This window comes from Vombatus ursinus, unplaced genomic scaffold, assembly GCF_900497805.2.
Source record: "Vombatus ursinus unplaced genomic scaffold, bare-nosed wombat genome assembly UNPS02014780.1, whole genome shotgun sequence".
NCBI classification, from domain to species: domain Eukaryota; kingdom Metazoa; phylum Chordata; class Mammalia; order Diprotodontia; family Vombatidae; genus Vombatus; species Vombatus ursinus.
The window spans coordinates 1,336,403-1,358,492 of NW_020954558.1; the positions used below are offsets into that span (position 1 = coordinate 1,336,403).

Here is a 22,090-nt window from a genome sequence, read left to right on the forward strand (position 1 = left end):
ACCCTGGAAAGAGGGTTTCCAACTCAGCAGAATGAATTTGAATCACAGGGATAAGGGGAGTGAGACACAGAAATTTGCTGCCATAGAACAAGAGAGGTGCCTATTGATCAGAGTATTATATAGATCAGGGTAGAGGTAGGAAGGTCCTTGGGTATAGTACTCCAGAGAGACTTGCAGTAGAGGTCTGTAATTTCAGGCCACCTGTGACTTGGGATGGTGGTGTTTTTTCTCAGTCTTCAGTGGCAGAAGTGGTCCTGTGTGTATCTTCATTATCCAACCAGGGAAAGATGAGTAGAAGAGACTTTCTAGATATTAATGGCAGTAGGGAGAGCTCTGCAAAGAAAGAGGTTTCTAATTCTAGGCAGCCCATGGCATGGGCAGTAGGACTTCCTTAGAGACCACCTAGTTCAATCATCTCCTATGGTGTTAACAGCATTTTACTGAGCCACTCGTTAACCTGTGAATACTTGGTGCAACACAAAACTGGCCTACAGACAGGAGTGCCAGTAAATCAAGTAGCAGTTTAATTAATTATGAGGAACAGATTTGCAAATTGGGAATTCTCTTGATCAGAATTCCACCTTTCTCTGGTGAAGGTAGAGATGATATACATAAATCACAGGTGGGGAAGGAGGAGGGGAGGTGGATTACAAAAACTCATCTCCCAGGGCCTGAGTGGTTTCCCACTACAAGCCCCCAAGTCCACAATACAGGGGTCCTGGAGTCCTGTGGGAACATTGTTGTTTCAGGTCCTTGGGGGTCATTACTTGGTGGGTCACAGGACCAGAGTTCTGCGACAGGAAAAAGTTCTACAATCATTGATTTGCTTCACTTAAGGTACACAGTCACAAGAATGCAGTGATTGTCAGAGTGTAGTTAAGGGTTTGATCATTTCAAGCTGCATTATAGGTCTGACTCTCAAGCCAGAAGAAGCAATCTGAGAATCTAATCTTTTAGTATATTCATTACATAAATCCCATCGATTAATACGAAAAATCACAATTCCCTTCACACTGGATAAGAAAATTGACGCTTGTAAAGGAAAGGTGACTTGTTCAAAGTCACCCAGTAAGCGGGCAGATCAAGGGTTACACTGTGTCTTCAGCATCCCAGTCAAAGAATACTCTGGTAGCAACTTCATATTTTTCTATAATGATGAGAAAAGATTTCCTTGATTTTAGGTTGGTCAATGCTTTCTTTGATTCTTCACTTAAGCCATGTTGTGAGAGGCTGTGAAAACACAAAGACACTTTGTTCAGTCTTTAGCTGAATTTCTTTGTAACCCTGATGTCTGTATCCTCAGTCAAGTCACCTCTGTCTCCCATCCTTCCTTCCATGTTTTGGTGTCTATAAATCTGTGTGTGTGTGTGTGTGTGCAGAAGCTACTGTAGAATGGTTTTTTAAAACTCATCTGTTGTATCTGAAATTAGCTTAAGATTAATCCTTTCTAATACCCTCATGACTGCCTGAATGACTATCAGTAAAAGTCCATGTTTGCATGGACTTCATTGGGGGCAGGTCCAGCACAGGCTGGACAGAATCTCCCTTCATAGTCAGAGCCTACACAGATGGTCGGTCCTATGCCTGGGTTCAAAAAACCAAGTGGACAAGTGCCAGAAAGGGGGAAACAGGGATACACAACAGTTTATATGAAAAACTTCTGGGTTTGCAAGTCATTATGAGTCAACAGTGTGACAAGTCAGACAAAACAGCTAGTGTGAATTTAGGCTTCATTAAGAGAAGCACAGGGGCAGCTAAGTGGAGCAGTGGATAGAGCACTGGCCCTGAAGTCAGGAAGACCTGAGTTCAATTCTGGCCTCAGACACATAACACTCACTAGCTGTGTGACCCTGGGTAAGTCACTTAACCCCATTGCCTAGTTTCAAAAAAAAAAAAAAGAAGCATAGGGTACAAAAGGAGGCATGGGTTAGTCCTTCTATACTCTGCTCTGGTCAAGTCAGGATGGGATCTTTGTATTCTGTTGGGGGATAAAAGGAAGGTCGACATTGCGAAACTGAAAGATGTTCATAGGAGAATAACCAGGATACAGAGGGGGATGGGAAACAAGGAAAGAAAGAAAGAAGCATTTATTAAGCACCTCCTGTGGTGCAGGTAGCCTTAGGCACATTACAAATATTATCTCATTTAATCTTCAAAACAATCCTGTGAATTAGGTGCCATTGTTTTCTCCACTTTAGAGCTAAGGAAACTGAGGCAGACAGAGCTTATCTAAAGCCAAATTTGTAATCAGGTCTTTTCCTGATTCCAAGTCTAGTGTTCTATACATGGTACCACCTGGCAATCTCCTCCACACTGCTATGTGTGGGTCAGATGAAGAAGTTGGGGGAGTGGGAGTAAGACAGGGATATGCAAGCTGAATTTCAGTATTTGAAGACTAAGCATGAGAGGGTTTTACTTTGTTGGTGTTATTTTTATTGTTCTGTGGGGGGGGCAGGTGGAGAAAGAGATAATAAATGTAAAAAATAAATATAATATCTGTATATCTATATCTATTTATCTATATGTAGATATATAGATATGTGTAGATATATTTCAAATAAGCCTATAAGTAAAAGAGAGGCCTGATTAGGTACAGGTTAGATTTGACCAGTGATGTCAAACCCAAATAGAAATGAATCCCTTAGGGCCACATAATTGATTTAGAAGAGTGCAAATTATCTATGTTGTACTGCATTTTTATTTCTTTCATTAAACATTCCCATCTGAATCTGGTTGGGCCACCCTGGGAAATATTTTGGCCCCAAGGTTGGCCCCTCTGACTAGATCGGGTGTCTTTCTCTGAGATGCTGTGATTCTGTGGGAGCTACAGGGAAATAACAGGAGAAGGTCCTTGTCTCTGCCCTGTGGCTCAGTGGAGTAGAAGAAATTCAGTCTTCACATGTAAGCATTAATATGGTAGTTGTCCATAATAGTTCCCTCTATGCTCCTCTTCCAGTATCTGTCTTCCAGGGCTGCTCATGAGGCAAAATTTTAGAATAATATTTTATCTTATTCCCAATTATATGTAAAGAATTTTTAACATTTTTTAAGTTTGGGGTTTGAAATTCTCTCTCTCCTTTCCTTCCCCTTTCCTTAAATGTTAAGCAGTTTTATAAAGGTTATACATGGGCAAGCATGTAAAACAAATTTTCATATTAGCACAAGTTGTGAAAAAAAAAATATAGACCAAAACATTTTTTTTAAAAGTGAAAAATAATGTGCTTTGATCTGTACTCAGGCTCCATCAGTTCTTCCTCTGGAGGTAAAGAGAGCTTTTCACCATAAATCCTTTGGAATTGTCTTGGATTATTGTATTGCTGAGAATAGCTAAGTCATTCACAGTTCATAATCATAGTATATTGCTATTACTATGTATAATGTTCTCCTGGTTCTGCTCACTTCAATCTGTATCAGTTCATGAAAGTCTTTCCAGGTGTTTTCTGAAAGAATCCTGCTCATCATTTCTTAAAGTAAAATACTGTTCCACCACTATCATACACCAGAACTTGTTCAGCTACTCCGCAATTGATGGACATCTCCTCAATTTCTAATTCTTTGCCACCACAAAAAGAGCTGCTATAAATATTTTTGTACAAATAAGCCATTTCCCACCTTTTTTGGATATCTTTGAGATACATACATAGTAGTAGTATTGCTGGATAAAAGGGTATACACAATTTTATAGCCTTTTAGGCATAGTTCCTAATTACTCTCCAGACAGAGTGGACTAGTTCACAACTCCACCAATAGTGCATTAGTGTCCCAATTTTCTTACATCCACTCCAACATTTATCATTTTCCTTTTCTGTTATATTAGCCAATCTGATAGGTATGAGGTAGTACCTCAAAATTGTATTACTGCATTTCTCTAATCAATAGTGATTTCGAGCATTTTTTCATATGACAATTCATAGCTTTGATTTCTTCATCTGAAAGCTGGCTGTTCATATTCTTTGACCACTTATCAATTGGGGAATGACTTATAGTCTTTTAAGTTTGATTCAGTTCTCTTCATATTTGAAAAATGAGCCCCTTATCAGAAACACTTGATATAAAAATTTTTCCCCAGTTTTCTGCTTTCCTTCTGATTTTAATTGAATTGGTTTTACTTGTGCAAAACCTTTTAATTTAATATAATTAAAATGATCCATTTTACATCTCATAATACTTTCTCTATCTTGTTTGGTCATAAATTCTTCTCTTCTCCATAGATCTGACAGTAAACTATCCCTTGCTCTAATAATTTGCATATGACATTACCCTTCATGTCTAAATTACATATCCATTTTGACTTTATCTTGGTATATGGTGCAAGCTGCTGAGTATACCTACTTTCCGCCATAATGTTTTACAGTTTTCTCACCAGTTTTTGCCAAATAGTGAGTTCTTCTCCCAAAAGCTTAAGTTTTATCAAACACTAGAAATCTGTGATTGTTTACTACTGTATATTATTTACATAATCTATGCTACTGATCCACCACTCTATTTTTTAACCAGTACCACATTGTATTGATGATTATCTTTTTATAATATAGTTTGAGATCTGTTACAGCTAGGTGACCTTCCTTCATTTTTTTTTCATTAATTCTCTTAATATACTTGACCTTTCGTTCTTCCAGAAGAATTTTATTATTTTTTTCTAGCTCTGAATTTTTTTTGGTAGTTTAATGGTATGGCACTGAGTAAGTAAATTAATGTGGGTAGAACTCTCATTTTTTCATGTTGTCTTGGCCTACCCATGAGCAATTGATAATTTTCCAGTTGTTTAGATCTGATTTTATTTGTGTGAAAACTATTTTGTAGCTGTGTACATATAATTCCTGGCTTTGTCTTGGCAGATAGACTCCCAATATTTTATGTTGTCCACAGTTATTTTAAATGGAATTTCTCTTTCTATCTCTTGCTGCTGGACTTTGTTGGTAATATATAGAAATGCTGACAATTTATGTGGCTATATTTTATATCCTGTAGCTTTACTAAAATTTTTAATTATTTCAACTAGGTTTTTAGTTACTTCTCTAGGATTCTCTAAATATACCATCATACTGATGGAATCCTTTACTGTCCTGAAACCTGTCTTCTTCTACCTTCTACCCCCTGGTCCTAGCTCTGTCTTCATTTTTCTCCAGTCTACACTCTGATTTTCCCTACCACGTCTTAAGAACCACTTCAGCCTGAGAGTTCACTCCAGCCAAGGAATTAACACAGTGGAAGCATCCTCCACTTCCAAGACCTTTTCCTCGGATTGGATGGCTCCTCCAAGAACTTCCATTTAAGGAAGGCACTCAAGCTAGCCACTTCTTCATTCTCCTCTAGGCTGCATTCAGAACCTTCTCTAATGTGCCCCAAGGCAAGTATCTTCCTCTAAACCCAACTTTTCAGTTTCTTTTTATGTGCCTTATTCCCCTATTAGAGTACAAGCTCTTAGAGAGCAGAGACTGTCTTTCTTTCAACTTTTATTTGTATTCCCAGCCTTAAGCACAGTAGTACACAGTAAGTACTTAACAAATGCCTATAGGCTGACTGACACTTGATAAGCATAAGCTCTTTCCCAAAGGATTCAAATATTCTACCCGAACAAATGACACCCAGATCCATATATCCATATATTAGGATAAGTTTAGGAGATGTGAAAGATACTATTAAAAGTTTGTTTGGAAAAATCCACATGCTTTATGAAGATTGCACAAGAGCAACTTGTTGCTGGGGCAGCAGTGACACAGTATATAAAGCAATGGGCTAGGAATCAGAAAGATTCATCTTCCTGAGTTCAAAACAGGCCTCAGACACTTTCTAGCGAGACCTGAGCAAGTCACTTGACACTGTCTGCCTCAGTTCCTGATATTTAAGATGAACTCGAGGACACGTCAAACTACTCCAGTAATCTCACAAAGAAAACCCCAACTAGGCTCACAAAGGGTCAGACAGGACAAAAAAACAACTGAACAAAAAAGTAACTGCTTTTAATCCTGTTCCTCAGCCTGGTCTTATGCTGTACAATCAGCACTCATTTTAAAAAAGAAAAGGAATTCTAGCCCTGCTCCTGACTCAGCACAGACACCAAGGAATTCTCTTAAATTCAGCATTTTAATCATTATCTTTCCTGGGACATTTTCCTTGTGCTGAGATAAAGCACCTAATCAAAGCCTGACCCTTTTCATTTCATGCAGTCCTTTCTCCACTCCTCAACCACAGCTCAAATCTCCTCCATTAGCTCCATTCTCCCAGATCCACCATCTCCTCTTCTCTTCCATTCCTTCCCTCACTTACTGGCATCTCCTGAACATTCTCTTGCCTCCAGCAACCTCTCCTCATGGCCCAGAAGTTCTTGCTCTCCAATATCAGGAAACAATGACTGAACTTCACTCCTCCCATCTTGATTGGTAGGAAAAAGCACTGAGGTGACGCTCCCTCCTTATTTCAGCCCTATTACATGACTGTAACCCAGTGAGATTTTCTTATCCTAAAATCAAAAGGCAGCAAAGAATCAACAACCATTTATCGAGTACCTATCACATGCCAAGCACAGAGGCTGCTTGGAGAGAATAGTGGCTTCTAGGAAATAACAGGCAAGCATGCACTCCAGTGAGATTGAGTTGTATCCCCAGACTTACTCTTACTCAACAGAAGATTCAAGGCTCTTTTACTTCCCCAGATCTCCAGAAATAAGGACTTGGGGGGAGGGGCAGCCTGCTTAGAGAGAGGAAGCCTCAAGGCGTTAAACCAAAGAGTATCCTAATAATCAAGAGACCAACAAGGGAGCTCACTTCTGTGGAATGTTTGGGTATCAGTATGGAGTGTGGGGTTGATCAGCCAGTACTATATCCCTTCAACTCCCTTCTTGATAGTGGACAAGATGGCACTGAATCTTTCCCAGGCCTTTCCTATCTCCTCCCTGGGAGTGATTTAGGACATGATCTTTTCTTTGACCTCTGCCCTCTCCTTCCTAGCCCTCTTCTCTAGGGAGATTTAACCATTCACCCCTTGTCATGACAATTAAGTTGATTTTTAACCTAAAAGTGAAATGATTCTCTACCCCTTTACCCTAACACCTCATAGACACACTTCAGCCATTTTACAGAATTTATATCAGATGAAAGTTATTACTATAATCACAATGGCTTGCAGCCTTTGGACAGGCAAATTCTTACCACTCAAACAAAGGTTTGACTTTCTGTCCTAATTTAAATTTCTTATATTTTTAGCCAATCTCTGGTCCCATTATATTTGAAACCTATTCCTTACCCAACTTCCCCTGCACCACTATATTAGTTACATCTGTATATTAATAACCAGTAATACTGGTAGTAATTAGTTTCTCCTATCCAGATGGCTTTGTTTTGTTTTTTCCCTTCAAATATAAAGAGATCAGGTGTTAGTTAAAAATGTACAGAAATTTAAATTAGGGCATAGAATAAGAGTGGGTTTGGGAGTAAAACTGTCCTAGGAGTTCAACCTTACCAATTGTTTCCTAGAGAAGGGGGTATGGAAGGAGCCAGTGCCAGGAGCCAAAGAAAATAGTATACCTTGAACTATTACCCCTCCTGTCAGGCAGCAGTTAACAAGACTTGAAAACCAAGAACGGAGCAGAAAAATTATGTACTATATGACCAAATTTTCACTCTACAGTGAGATTCAATAATGTTACAAGTGGGTACAACTGTACAGAAGCCTGGATTCTTCTCTCTGTAAATGCCCAGCATTGCAGAGGACACATCAATCTCCAGCAGTTTCAGACTCATGGGGGTACACTCTTAGAAACAAACCTTTTTTTTTTTTTTTGCTATTGTCGTTGTTGGGATATAACCATTGTCTCTAGACTTTTGCTGAGAAAACATTTCTACCAGTTCCTAACACATTAGGCTACAATAATCAAGGACTAGATTTCCTATTCTCTCCTGTCCTGGAAATGATCTGGTACCTCTGTCCATCTAATGTCAACCTCCTATTGCTCCATAAACTATTCAGTACAATTCAGTAATCCCCAACATCATATGGAACCATGGGGACATGCTCCTGCTTTTTTACTGCCTAAATTTAACACTGGGATATTCTTAATCCTCAAAGATCCCAAGAGACAAGTTTCCTCCCCTCCTGGAGTTCAAGATTAAGCCATTACTGATCATTAGATTCTGAAAGGCATCACAGGCCTATGGCTTTGACAGTGGTTACTGCCCTGGGAGGGCTAGAGGAGCTGGGGCAGGAACTGATTCAATATCCACTGTGCGAAAGAAAAACAGAAGACAATGAGAGACCCATCTGTTACATAAGGAAGCATTTGGGTGCTGAGAGTAGGAATGGAGCAGGAGGACAGTATTAGGGAGAAAATTTCAGTGTGGTCCCTGAGGAGTTGGAATGAAATGTGCTGGGTCTCAGCAACACAGACTCCACAAATAAATGCTTGTTGACTGATGCAAACACTATAATTTGTAGCTTTGTACTTTCCTCTGTGCCTTGGGGTTGCCCAGGTTGGGAAGAGGGTGTGTTTCTTTAGTCTTTACTGTTCCCTCTGCCCAGGAGACTCAAAACCCTCTCCAACTCCTAGTCTGGGTCTTGTGGCATAGAAACATGGCTCCACAGATTGGGCTACTCAGAATTCAGGAAACATTTGGGTGGAATAAGTGGTGATTATGAAAACATATGTGTATATCTGTACACAAACATATTTAAATACATCTATATCATATGCATGGATGAGTATGTGAGCGAGTGTGTAAAATTAAGTGTACATTTAAATTACAGAACATGAGATTGTGTGAAAGACAGACAGATGGGGGAGAGGGTATGCTGTATACATGTATAGCTCTCAGTGTACATGTGACTATATTTTCATGTTGTAATAGATATGAACAGGAAGGGGTCAGAAACACACAAGTCACTGATGGAAACTAGGAAACAGCTTCCTGACCTGGGGATTAGGAGCACATGATAATGTTGGAATCAGAAGCAGGGTTACTGCCAATGTCAAAAAACAGTCTAAGGGGTAAGTGAAAAGACTTGGCCTGGAAGACAGGGATTGTTTTCCTTTTGTCTTTGTATCTTAGTGCCTGACACTGAATAGGTATATAATAACTACTTGCAAAATTGAGATGGGTAAATGACAGGGCTTCAGGTTTTACAGTTTCTTCATTTTAGTGCAGTTAGATCTTTGGGTGTGTTTATTTTTTGCTGGGTAACACGAGTCCAATCCTTTTTCCAAGGTCCCTCTAAACCTGTACTGGATGTTCCTATACCTACTGCCATGACAATGACTATTAGTGATAGCAGGGACTGTTCCATTCCCCAAGGAGCTCTCCCCCATCCCAGACCCACAGCATTTAAAGCTGCCATGGATCTGGAATCAATCTAGCAACAAGCATTTATTAAGCAGCTACTATCTGCCAGGCTCTGTCCTAGGTGCTGAGTATATATAGACCCTACAACAATCCTTAACTCTCAAGATTACATTCTAAACCACATGTGGATAAGGGATCGCAGCAAGGAAATCGTGTTTCCAGCATGAACAACTAGGATTTTTTTATTAATTAGAACAATAATTATCCAACTACTCAAGCAATTTTCTTTGAGGCTGGCCAGGAATTCATCTAGTCTAACTCCTTCATTTTATGTATAAGGAAAGTGAGGCCAAGAGAAAATAAGTAAGAGAGTTAGGCAGCATTAGTGAGGTGTTATGACAATAAATCTAATATTCTTTCCTCCATATTATGATACTCTGTAGCTCAGTGAAGTAGTTGATAGAAAACCTTCTCTACCTGATTCAAAGGCATGAACGTCATATAAGGAAAAGCTTAAGTGTATGAAAGTATGAGGGCATGTATATGGATGGAATGTGTGATTACACATGCAAATATATACATACGTACACACATAAATGAACAAAATATACATACACATATATGTATACACGCATCTATATTTGTGCCTAATTGCCAAATTCCAGCTACTGGATCATAACATTTCCACTACTCTACTACCCACTACACTATTGAGAATCACAATTGATGTTTATATAGTATTTGAAAATTTACAAGGTGTACTAGGTCCTAGAGGTCACCACAATGTCTTCTGCAACCCAGTATGTCTTCAATGGGAGCAGAAAGAGATCTAACATGTACAGACCTGGATTCCTGTGTAAAGTGAATGACTATCTACGCTAGAAGTTGCTCTCATTAAATTATTGCCATTATCACATGAACAATAAGAAGGGCTCATATGGCTTAGACCTCTGGTTTCTACAAGGGCCTCTCTACATGGAGATTCCAGGTGCTCAGTCACCAGTGGGTGCTCCTTACCAGGACCCCATGGGTCTCTATTTATTTATCCACTCTATAGTATTTTCTGCCTACAGTGTGTCTTATTGTTCACACTATGTCATATCTACTACTCAAATGGGATTTTAGGAGGTGAATGCAGAATAAATGTTAAAGTGAAAACAATATTCTGAATGGAAGTGTTTAAAGTGGAGGAATGAATATCTATTACATAGAACTCTATGGTACTTAGGAGAGCAGAACCCATTATCCTGTGACAATGGATGCCATCACTCAAACATCCAGTTATTTCTGTCTGAAGTAGCCCTGGATTGCCAATGATAGACAGGAGCATGGTAAATCTTAATACGGAGATCAGGGAACAGGGAAGAAAAAACTCTGATGACAAACAAACAACAACAACAAGAATGTTTCATAGGAGCCATCATCATCTAGGGGAGAAAAGGCTTGGTATAGCAGGTACAATGAGGAAGCCAGGAGAAAAACCAAAGGGAGCTGTCTTTGTGGGAGTGGCTAGGATATACCAATAGCCCTGTCACAGGGGTGAAATTCCACTGCCAACCAGGATCACTGGTGGACTTCTAAGAGTAACAAACAAAAAGTCATGGTAAGTGTCCAGCACTTGGGCACAGATCTTATGACTGACATACAACAGAACTCATGAGTGATAAGAGGCAGCTTGAACTCTCTTTGCCACAACCGAGCACCCAGGAGACCTCTCTAGGGGGCAATCAGACATAGCATAGGTTTTCTTACATTGTCCCTCCTGGTATGTATGTATGTATGTATATATGTACTTGCCCCTCTCCTTTGGATGTTATGAAGCTAGGCTTGCGTATGTACAAGCTATGCCTCTTGCTGTAATAACCTTTTTCTCAATTCTAATTCTACTTGACCTCCCTGAAGCTTCTGACACTTCCAACCACCATTTCCCTTCTAGATAATCTCTCTTCTCCTTGCTTCTGAAACATTGCTTTCTCTTGGTTTTTCTCCAGCTCCTCAGACTGCTCCTCAGTCTTTGATAGCTATCCTTCTGTCTCCTGTTAAATGTGAGTGTGCCCTCAAGTTCTCTCACTTGCCTTCTCTCTATACACTCACATTCTCAAGGACCTCAACAACTCCCATGCATTTAACAATCTTTATGCTGATTTCTCATATATATGGATCTATTTGCCTATCTCCTAAATAGATCTATATTTATATCCAGATTGGGGGGGAGGGGGAAGTTTCTAAGTTGTCAGGGCTTATAGAAAGATGGAAATTAGTGCATGTGTTCCATATGGGACTGATTGAATCTGTCTCCAGTGTATCTCAGGTTTTGCATGGAAGAATTCTTCTTTCAGGTGATGAAGTGGGATGTACTCTGCATTCCCCTGGAAGATTCTTGGTGGCCCCTTCCTTCCAAGCAGTTAGGGTATTGGTCTATTAGTTAAAGTCATCAAGGCATAGCTGATCTTGAAGTCTAATTACTGTTTAATTACTCATCCTCTTCTCCTTCCCCTTCCTCCACCTCCAATTCACCTGGGAGCTTTAGAACCTGACTTCATACTCCACACTCTATTTTATACTCCATTATACTGGAGGGAAGGGCGACATAAACTGCTCCTAACCATATTGACAACATTTTTACATGATAGACAAAGGGTAGATTCTGTGTACTGCCCCATGTTCTTATTAATATTTTTGTGTTTACTGTTTCACTAGGTGGGCTTTCAGTTTTATCCTATTGTTTGTTGTTGCTGTTTTGGAGTGGGGAGAAACAATGAAAGGTGAAAAGGTAAAGCAGTAATGGAAGAGAAAAGGTGCACTAGAAAGGCTGCACTGGACATGGAGTCAGGAGAGATCTGGGTTCAATCCTGCCTTTGACACTATGAGGAGTGGTACAGGGAAAAGACCACTAGGAGTCAGGGGATTTCTTCCATCTAGCGACTATCTTCTATCTGGCATCCTCTCCACTGCACCCCCTAGAGGCCAAACTGTCTTAGGTAGCCAGAAAGAGAGCTGGAGGGTTGAAGACTGGCTGAAGTGGAACCATGCCACTCTGTTACGGTGCCCTGGAGACAAGGCACCTAACAGGGAGAAGATTTGGCAGGGAGTCGTACTAGATCTATCAGTGACACCGGCAAGTCTCAGAATTGGTAATGTTAACTACCCCTCAATACTTGTGCCCTGATCAAATGTGTCCCCATTTGTATGTATCCCATAAACAATTTAGGGATATTTCTAATCTTCTGACTGAGGGTGTGGAGCTGTAGGAGAATGAGTTTTTCTCCATTAGTAGTGTTAAATAGAAATGAGGGCTACTAATTTGTACATAAGGATCTCTATGACTTAATTTTAAAGTATAATGTTATCTATATTTTATTATATTTTAATTTATTTACTTAAACATTTCCCAATACCATTTTAATCTGTTTCAAGCTGTACTCAGGAGTTTTGTGTGCTGCACAGAGCCTGAGAGCCACATTTGTGACACATCTACATTACTTATTTGAGTGACTTAGATTTAAACTAACTATAATTTTGATGACTAGCAAAAGTAAACACACTAATGATGGAGGAGTCAAGAACTATAGTTTGCAAAATAGTATGTACCAGAAAATACCTAAAACCTAGGATGGTTTTCTGGAAGCCCATGAGTGAACTTGAATAAATGAGTGCAAATGTATATTTTCATGTATGTCAGGGTTTATGTATATGTGTATGTACTGCATGTCCATGCTTAAGTGTGTATACATATGTGTATGTATATATATATGAATATTTATTAGTCAGTCAATAAACATTTGTTAAGTGTCTAATATATATCAGACACTATGCTAATCAATGAGGACACAAAAAGAGGCAAAAGACAGTCCTTTCCCTCACAGAACTCACAATCTAGTTGGGAAAATTAGCAAACCACTATGTACAAATGAGCTACATACAAGGTAAGAGAAAAAAATTAAGAGAAGGACAGCATTACCATTAAAAGGCATCAGGAAAACCTTAGGGTAAAAGAGGATATTTTAGTTGGAGCTCAAAGCAAACCAGGAAAACCAGTAGGAGTAGATAATGAGGGAAGAGTCATATGGGGGATGGGGGGAGTTGTGACAGCCAGAGAAAATTCCAAGAGGCTAGAGATGGAGTACCTTGTTCATGGAAAAAGCTAGGTCACTGTCCCTAGATCTAATAGTATATAGTACACTACCTCTCTCCTGCACTGTTACATTAGCCTCCTAATTAGTCGGCATCTCATCTCAAATCTCCACCCTCTCCATTTACCATACTACTACAAAAGTGGCACAGGTCTGATAGCGTTATTTCCTTCATCAATCAACTCCAGCACTTTTCCATTACCTCTAGCAACAATACAGTGTAGATTCGACCATTCCACCCTATTGCTAAACAAGTGCACTGCCACTATTTGTCCATCTTGCCCTTCTAGGAAGTATATTATCTGCTAAACCCCACAGAACTTTAATTCACTCAATGGTTGGGGAAGTGGCCCAGGTTCCTGCAGCACATCCCCTTAAATTTTTACTGATGGGATCCCATTAACAGACAATCTGAGGTCCAGTATGACGGAAGGAATAAAAACCAACTGTGCCTAGACTTCTACACTGACAATGGTTATTGACCTGAGAAGGCTGGAAGAACTGGAGCAGGAACTAATCCAACATCCTCTGTAGGAAAGAAAAGCAGAAGATAATGAGAGACCCATCTGTAAAGGTATAGTAAATAGATACTTGTGAGATGAAAGTAGGAATGGAGCTGGAGGGCAGCATTGGGGAGTAGATTTCAATTTGGGCCCTGAGGGGTTGGAATGAAATGAGCTGAGTCCCTACACTACAAATTCCACAAATAAAGGCTTGTTAACTGACACAAACACAATAATATGATTCGTAAGCTTTAAAAGGCTAACTATATGAGATAGTGAATCAATTAAGCAACAAGCATTTATTAAGCACTGACTGTGTGCCAGGCACTCCTATATTAAAGGCATTCAGAGAAGCAGGAGTTCAGAAGGAGAGAGTGATCTCTGCAGGCTGATGGGTTACAGGAGACTTCCTGAAAGAAGTGAGACGATCTGGGTCTTAAGGGAGTGGGAGGATCTTCTGCACTACCCAGGGGGAGGAAAGGAGAGGATCTGGGCCCTACTGTCTCCAAATGAGTAGAAGCTTGGCTTAATGTTGTTATCCTATTCATTTTCTTTGAATTCTAAGTGAATGAGGAGTTTAAATTTTGTTAATTATTGACTTAAGATGTTCAAACTGGAGACTGATATTAAGTGGGCAAAACTGTTTTACATAAATCAGGGCTCTTATAGGTAGTTTTAAGTGCACAGAGAGCTTGTGGTTTAGACTTCAGTGTTTCCTGCTAAGGCTGAACTAGTCTGAGAAACCCAGTGCGAGATGGAGTCACAAATATCACACCACTGTTTCAAAGATCCTACCTCACTGTCTCCATTTTAGAACTTTAAATGAAAATTCTTGCTATTTCCTATTTCTTCTCTCCTCCCTGATCCAGGGTACCTGAATATTAAGTCCTAGATGGGAGTGAGCATAGGCATGCAGAGGATAGGGGCCATCCCTGAACTTTCTGCATGTCTATGGAGTGAACTTTGCATAATGACTCATTATGGTTTGGGGCAGCTAGGTGACACAATCGATAAAGCACTGGATCTGAAGTCAGGAAGACTCATCTTTCTGAGTTCAAATCTGGTCTCAGACACTTAGTAGCTGTGTGACCCTAGGCAAGTCACTTAATGCTGTCTGCCTCAGTGCCTCATCTGTAAAATGAGGTGGAGAACAAAATGGCAAACCACCCCAGTATCTTTGCCAAATAAGCCCCTTAAGGGATCATAAAGAGTCATGACTCAAAAACAAAAGGTTACTTAATAGAACCAAATTTTCTTATCCTTGCTATTGTGCTTGCCTTCTGACTAATGTCTTGCTATTTCACTCTTCCTTACCAAGCTATTGAATAAAGATGGAGAAAATCGTGAAACTATGTGGACTATGTACACTACAGAATTGTTATATGGTCTCAACCAGACCCTCAAAAGACATTGCTTTTCTATCTCTTTAATTGATCTGCAATCCCACTGACCACAGTGACCTTTCTAAACCTTTTCCTCTGTTCTCACAATTTCCAATGCTTCTCTCTCTCAGCTGAGTTTAACTCACATTACACAAGAAAAAAAAGTCTATTCACCAGAATGTGACTCCTACATCATCTTAGCATCCCACTCTCTCCTTGTTTTCATGGCTAAACTCCTTGGGAAAGTCATTTAAAACCAATGCTTTCACATCCTATCCTGTGTCACTCCTTCTCTCTCTGCCATTTGACTTCCTAACTCATTATTCAATTGAAACCACTCTTTCCAAAGTAACCAAATGATCTCGTCAAATATGGCATCCTTTTCTCAAGCCTTTTCCTTCTTGCCTACTTTGCAGCTTTTTGACAGGGTCAATCACCTTTCTCTCTAGGATTTCCTGATATTGCCCTCTCCCGTTCTTCTACATGGCTGACAACTCCTCAGATTCATTTTCTGGACCTTCAACTATAAGTGTCCACTGAGCCTCTGTCCTGGGCCCCGTTCTCTTGTCCCTCTATATCATTTCACTTGGTGATCTCATCAACTCCCCTGGATTAAATTACCATCTTGATGCTGAGGATTCACAGATGTATTCATCTAGACCTAACCTCTCATCTGATCTCCAGTCATGAAGAGGCAGAAAAGATGATGATACAAAAAAAAAAAAAAAAGAAAGAAATAATTACTTTCAAGAGAATGATCACAGAGGAAAGAAGTACTCTAGGAGTGTTGGAAAAGAACAACTGTTTTAATTTTTTTTTAAATGTTGGCAGGAATGCACAAGCTATAATCCAGTGATCTTGATTTTTATTCCTGGAAAAAAATTGCAGCAAGATCACTTTAGCCCACTTTCCTAGACTTCACTGATAATCCTTCAATGAGAAGTATGAGTTAATCCAGACTAAATCACATTAATGATCTCATTTTCTATTTTGATAGGGTTTTATAGGTTTTGGTAGGGTTACTATAGATAGGGTTACTGATAAGAGAACAAGAGAATGCAACAGACTTAGTTTACCTAGATTTTACAAAGCATTTTATAAAGTTTCCTGTTTTCTGAGTAAACCACAGAAATGAGAGAAAGGTAATATATACCTGCCAATTAGAACTTAGAATTGGTCAAATGATCAAGCTCCAGTAGGAGTCATTATTGGACTGTGAACTTGGAAGAATGTCTTTGGTGGAATGCCCCAGGGATTTGTGCTTGGGGCTAGTGATTGTATCATCAATAACTGATATAAAAGCACTGACAGAAAAAGAAAAGAAGAAAAGGAAAGAATATAAAAGTGGGAAGTGGTGCTTATAATAAAGGCTTTCATCATCCCAAGGGCAGAAGTGCCTTCCTTCTCAGTTATTGGAGACTTGACTTCTTTAAACTCCTTCCCTCAAGGGAAGAGCTTTTTTTGAACTGCTCTGCTCCCAAATTGGCCACTGCTACCTGTTTGAAAATTAAAGTAAGCCAGGGTATCTTATATACTAACATCTCAAGAGAAAAACGAAGGAAGAAAGGAAACAAGGAAGCAAAGGAAAGATGAATTAAAGAGGGGAAGAAGAAGGAACAGAAGAAGGAAAGGAGATTAGGAGTAAAGGAAGAAGAAAAGGAGGAAAGTAATGAAAAAGGAAAGAAAAAAGGGAGAAAGGAAGGAAATAAGCATTTATTAAAAAAAAAAAGACTACTGTGTGCTTGGTTCTGGGCTAAGCGTTACATGTATATTATCTCATTTGGCCCTCAAAACAACCCTTAGAGGTAGATACTACTATTATCCACATTTTACAGTTCAGGAACTAGAGTAAGACAGAGAAGTTAAATGACATGCCCAGAGTAACACAGCTAGTATCATGAGGCCCTGAATAGTATTGATTTTATTAATATAAAAAGATTTTATAGTAATAACATCATAATATTGCTATATATCATAATTATATACTCATTATATCATAATAAAAGTTTTATTGATATTTTCTGTTCCTAATTTTACCACAATTACTCCAAGTATCCTTGCCTCTCTCCATCCCAGAGAGCTATATGACAAATAGTATTTTTTAGAGAGAAATGGAGACTTCAGAGACTGGTGCTCCTAAGTAGGCTTTGATTCCCTCCTAGTAGATAATAGTTACCTAATCTTAAGATCAGAAAAAGTGGAGCTTGGACCTTGGTTGGCTTATTCAGACACTGGGGATTCTTTTGTCAGCCCTTTGGTAACATATATAATCATTTGGCAAAAAGCTTGCTTCAATGCAAATAAGATTGGAGCCTTCCTTTGTCTAAGTACCTTACACTTAGTAGGTGCTTAGGAGACTGACCTGATTAATCCATCTAGTGAGTAAACTCCATCTTCATTGTTTCTGAGGAGTGATACACTCAAAAGGGTTTCAGAATTAAATGTTAATTAAATGAGGGGATAGGCAGAGAACTGAGAGGCTTAACCTTCTGAGCTGAGGGGTGGTGATTGGTGAGGGTGAACAAAGGGATTTTTCTACTGGACCACTCATGATGAAGTTGGAATTCACACATTCTTTATATAAATGGAAAAGGAAAGAAGAAACTTAGCAGGAAAAGGCATATAAGAGGCCAGTACTGGCTCAGTTTGAGAAGTCTCTGCTAAGAGTCTTGATTCTAGTCGCAGCTGTGTTCCTGACTGAGAAACCTCCTACCAGGATATCCAGGGTAAGTTTTCTCTTGGGGAAATGCCTTTTTTTTCTTGCATATATGTGAAAACAGAGCTGGCCTTTTGAGGGGAGTTGGAGTCAATAGGGATTTAGGGTTTGCATCAGTGCTTGTGACATGGTCATAATTCCATGACCACATCAAGTTCTTATCTTGCCCAAACTTCAGTTTACTTATCAGTAAAATAGGATTTTAATGCCTTCAATATCTTTATTCACACAGTCCGTTAATATCAAATATCCAGAGACTAGCAATTAGGAGGTATGAGATTAATTTCATGATACCATTTAGATCAGGCCCACTTAGAAGGGGAGAAATGTCTTGTTTCTGGCTCTTGGTTATGTTGGTCTGGGTTGTCTTGGCTAGGGAGTCCATATGGGTGTAGCTCAATTCTTGGAGAAGTCCTGAGCTAGAAACAAAAAGACATTGGAGTGATCCAGCACTAACTGCTTTCCTTGCTAGGACCAACCTGTAGACTCAGTGGGCAGCCAGTCAGTTAACAAACATTTAAGCACTTACTACGAGCTAGGGCTAGGCATTTTGCTAAGTTCAGGGGACATGACCAAGGAGACTGAGAAGAAATCAGACAAAGCAGATCTAGGAGAGAATATCACAACCTTTAGAGCAGCAAGTGGTTTTTGTTTTTTTTTAATTTTTTGTTTTGTTTTGTTAAGAATGGGGAATTCATGAGTTGGTTTACAGGTAGAATGCAAGGACTCAGTAGACAGGCAGAAGCTGAAGATTAGAGAGAACTGAGATAACAGAATGAACAATCTATTGTAGAAGAATAGTCTTGTTATCAAAGATACCAACAGGAGGATTTCCTTTGGCAAGAAGATTGGCCACCTCTTGATAGATACCAGGTGAAGGAACACTGGGGGGAAACATCTAATTGATAGGAGATGAGAGGGAAAGAGACCTGTCCAGTGGCTTTTTTTTTTTCAGTTAAACGTGAAACAAAATCCTCAACTGAGGGGACAGAGAGGAGGGGTATTGTGGGAGGTTTGAAAGTGAATAAAAATGTTTGTAACTGCCACTGTGATCAATGGGAAACTAAATAGATTAGGTAAATTTAAAAGGATTGCCTTTCTGCAGGAAGGGCCAAGTTGAGATTATATAACACCAAGTTACAATGAACTCAGTGAAATCAGTTTTGCGACTTTCTCAGCTTCATTGAGCAGTACAAGAATAGGAGTAAAATTGGGAGCCGTGGTTAGAGAAACCCAAAGGGGGGGGGGGGGGTTTGACAAGGCATGACCTGCCACAGGACAAGGGGGCAAGCATTCAAACATAAAGGATTAGGTAATGAATGTACTTGAACTTCTAACATTCCTTGAACTGAGCTGGCAGTCTCTGCTCATTCAGTTCTTAAAAGCCTCCCCAAACTCCTCTACTAGGCCTTCTTGTAGCCAAGCAGAAAGCTTTTCTCTAGCACAGATGTGTATGTTCTCCCAATATTGCAGTCTAGTGGCCATGAAGGTCATCTTGGCTTCCTGGGGCCTCTTCTCCCAGCTGTGTAGATCCAAGCACTTGATATCCAGTAACTTGAGCCAAGACATTGGGGAACTCAGGTGGCAAAGTTCCATATTGTACAAGGGGACACTTTCCTATACAAGCAGATCTACTGTGATGCTGACTCTAAGATTAAAGGAAAATCATAGACCTGGAGTTCTAAGAGGTCAAAAACATTTAGAGACATTTAACTAATAAGGAATTGAGAGGTAGCCAGAGAGATGACTTGCTCAAGTCCACACAGTAAACGGCAGAGCTAGATTCAAATCCACTTCTTCTGACTCTGAAGCTCTTTTCCAATGCAATACACTGCTTCTATTGATTGGTTTCAGTGAATTCACAGGTAGGCAAGCATTCCACAGAGCAGGGTATTCTCCACTACCAACTGACTGTTAGGAAGAGGTAAGACACTTCCTCCAACATTTTTCATGTTAGGCTCTTTCTGAATTGCTTTAAAGCAACACAGAAAGAAAATATAATAAAGGGCTTTTTTAAATTAATTAAAGACCTTAAAAGTAATTCAAAAGTAATGATAATTGTATTTAGTTCCTTTATACCATGATATTTGACACAGGAGTTTTAATGCAATTTTGAGACCATTTGCCCCTACCTTTTCTTGAGATTATCCACTCTCTATTTCTTCCCTTCCACAGTTCAGTTTCCGGGAAAAAAGGAACACACAGTAGTTGCCTCCACTTTCTCAACCTGGAGGCTATGTTGAAGCTAACACTTGGAGAATCGGTAGAAAGAAGCAAACACATTTTGGAAATGGGAGAGAAGGAAGAATTGCAGACAGAGAGTAAATCAAGAAGCCAAACTAAATATAATGAAGCAATACCTTCAGGCTTCCTTCTGGCCCAAGATCTGGCCATGTCATGTTCAAGTGACACCAAAAGCAGTGCACATCAATATGGTTCCGATAAAGAATTCTTCGAGCTTTGTTTCCCAGTCCAAATTATCCAAGGACAATTCGAAGAAGTAAAAGACTCCTTTGTGTGCTCCACATTCCCACCTGCATCCCAGGCTGCTGAAGATGATGGTGAAGACAACAGCACTGATGACAGTGGTGATGGCAGCAAGGGTACTGACAACCATGATGATGATGATGACCAAAGTTCCAACAATCATGATAGCAATATTGATATTGAGAACCATGATGTTACCTGCAACAGTGTTGGGGGCAGAACTGATGACAACGGTGAAGGCAGAAATGTGAATGGTGACAGCCTTTTTGATAAAAGCATTACTGATAGAAACCATAAGGATAAAGACAATAACTCCAGTAATGGTGATAGTCATGATGACGATTATATAAAAAGTCAAGAAATATTGATAACCATTCTGATGCTGACACTACTGCTGGTGGTGACAGTGATGATGATGCTGACTGTGACAAACCACACTGAAAATATAGTAATACCAATGGCAGTGACAGTGATAGTGATAGCAATAATATTAATGCTATAAAACCACTGACAATGGTGATATCCGTGATTAGGACACTCTACCAACAATTACAACAATGGCACAGGCATGAAACAGACACAGAACTGACAGACTGATAAAAATGGTGACAGAGACACACTAATGACATTGTTATGTCACTCCTGAGCTAGTTCTCTAATGACACTTACCTTTTTACCTAGTTTTTTTGGTACCACCTGAAAAAAAGGCTGTTAGACACATTTTTTGGTCATAAGAGTATTCTCCTTCTACCTTCAACTTCTTTGGAATTGCCTAGTTAGAGGTATTGATCCAACTTTATCAAGAAAACATGAATGGGAACAACCACAAAACCATCAAAATGAATGTTGCAAAATGACAAAGAACAAGGATACCCTGAAGAAGAGAGATGTCACAACCCCAGTCCTTGGCAAAGGTGGGAGGTCCATGGGTGTGGCACATTGCATATTTTACAGATGTTTACAATGAACTGATGAATTTTGCCAAATTTTTTCATCTTTCCCATTTTTTCACCTTTCCTTTCATGTTTTCCCTCTGTAAAATAATATTTGTTGTATGGTATGACTCTTGTGGAAGATAGGGGGAAAATATTAGAAAAATACTGGTAATGGAAAAATGAGAAAGATATCAATAAAATCTGTGTCTAAAAAGTATGGATGGCAATCTGAATCTATGCCAATTCTGTGTACAGACAGTTCTCATTTTACATAAATGGACCATTCTGCAGACCTCTACATAAAATTATTTATGCAATGCAGATTTGTCCCCATCTATCCCCTTATTTAGCCTATATGATAAAAGAATACACAAAATACCTTTATGCGAGTAATAAAATGTGACAAATGAAAACCCCAATAGAGTTTCTGGGTAATTAACAATCAATTTCTTAATTGGCTAGCCAGAAACCAGTAAGTTGGACATTAGTTCTGGTCAGTGGTTTTTCTCAGTAATCAAAGATGCAAAGGAAGACCCTGAAATGCCTTAAATCTCTTCTAAAAATCAACCCTGATTAGTGAATGATGGGGTGCTTGTGCTCAGACCCCAATTCTCTCACTCCCCCTCTCTCTCCCCTCTCCTCTCCCTGGTGCAGTAACA

At 39.4% G+C, this 22,090-nt stretch overlaps 1 protein-coding gene across 1 annotated transcript in view; it reads right to left on the reverse strand.

Moving 5' to 3' along the window:
- Window positions 1–511: 511 nt before the first annotated feature.
- Window positions 512–22,090, reverse strand: part of LOC114046046 — a 32,563-nt gene continuing 10,984 nt past the window's right edge. Inside the window, exons 3-4 of the mRNA XM_027866260.1 lie at window positions 20,370–20,694; window positions 512–1,230 (exon numbers count right to left, since the gene is read on the reverse strand). Of these exons, the coding sequence (XP_027722061.1) occupies window positions 20,411–20,694 (284 nt within the window). The 3' untranslated portion in view covers window positions 512–1,230; window positions 20,370–20,410. The remainder of the gene's footprint in view (window positions 1,231–20,369; window positions 20,695–22,090) is intronic.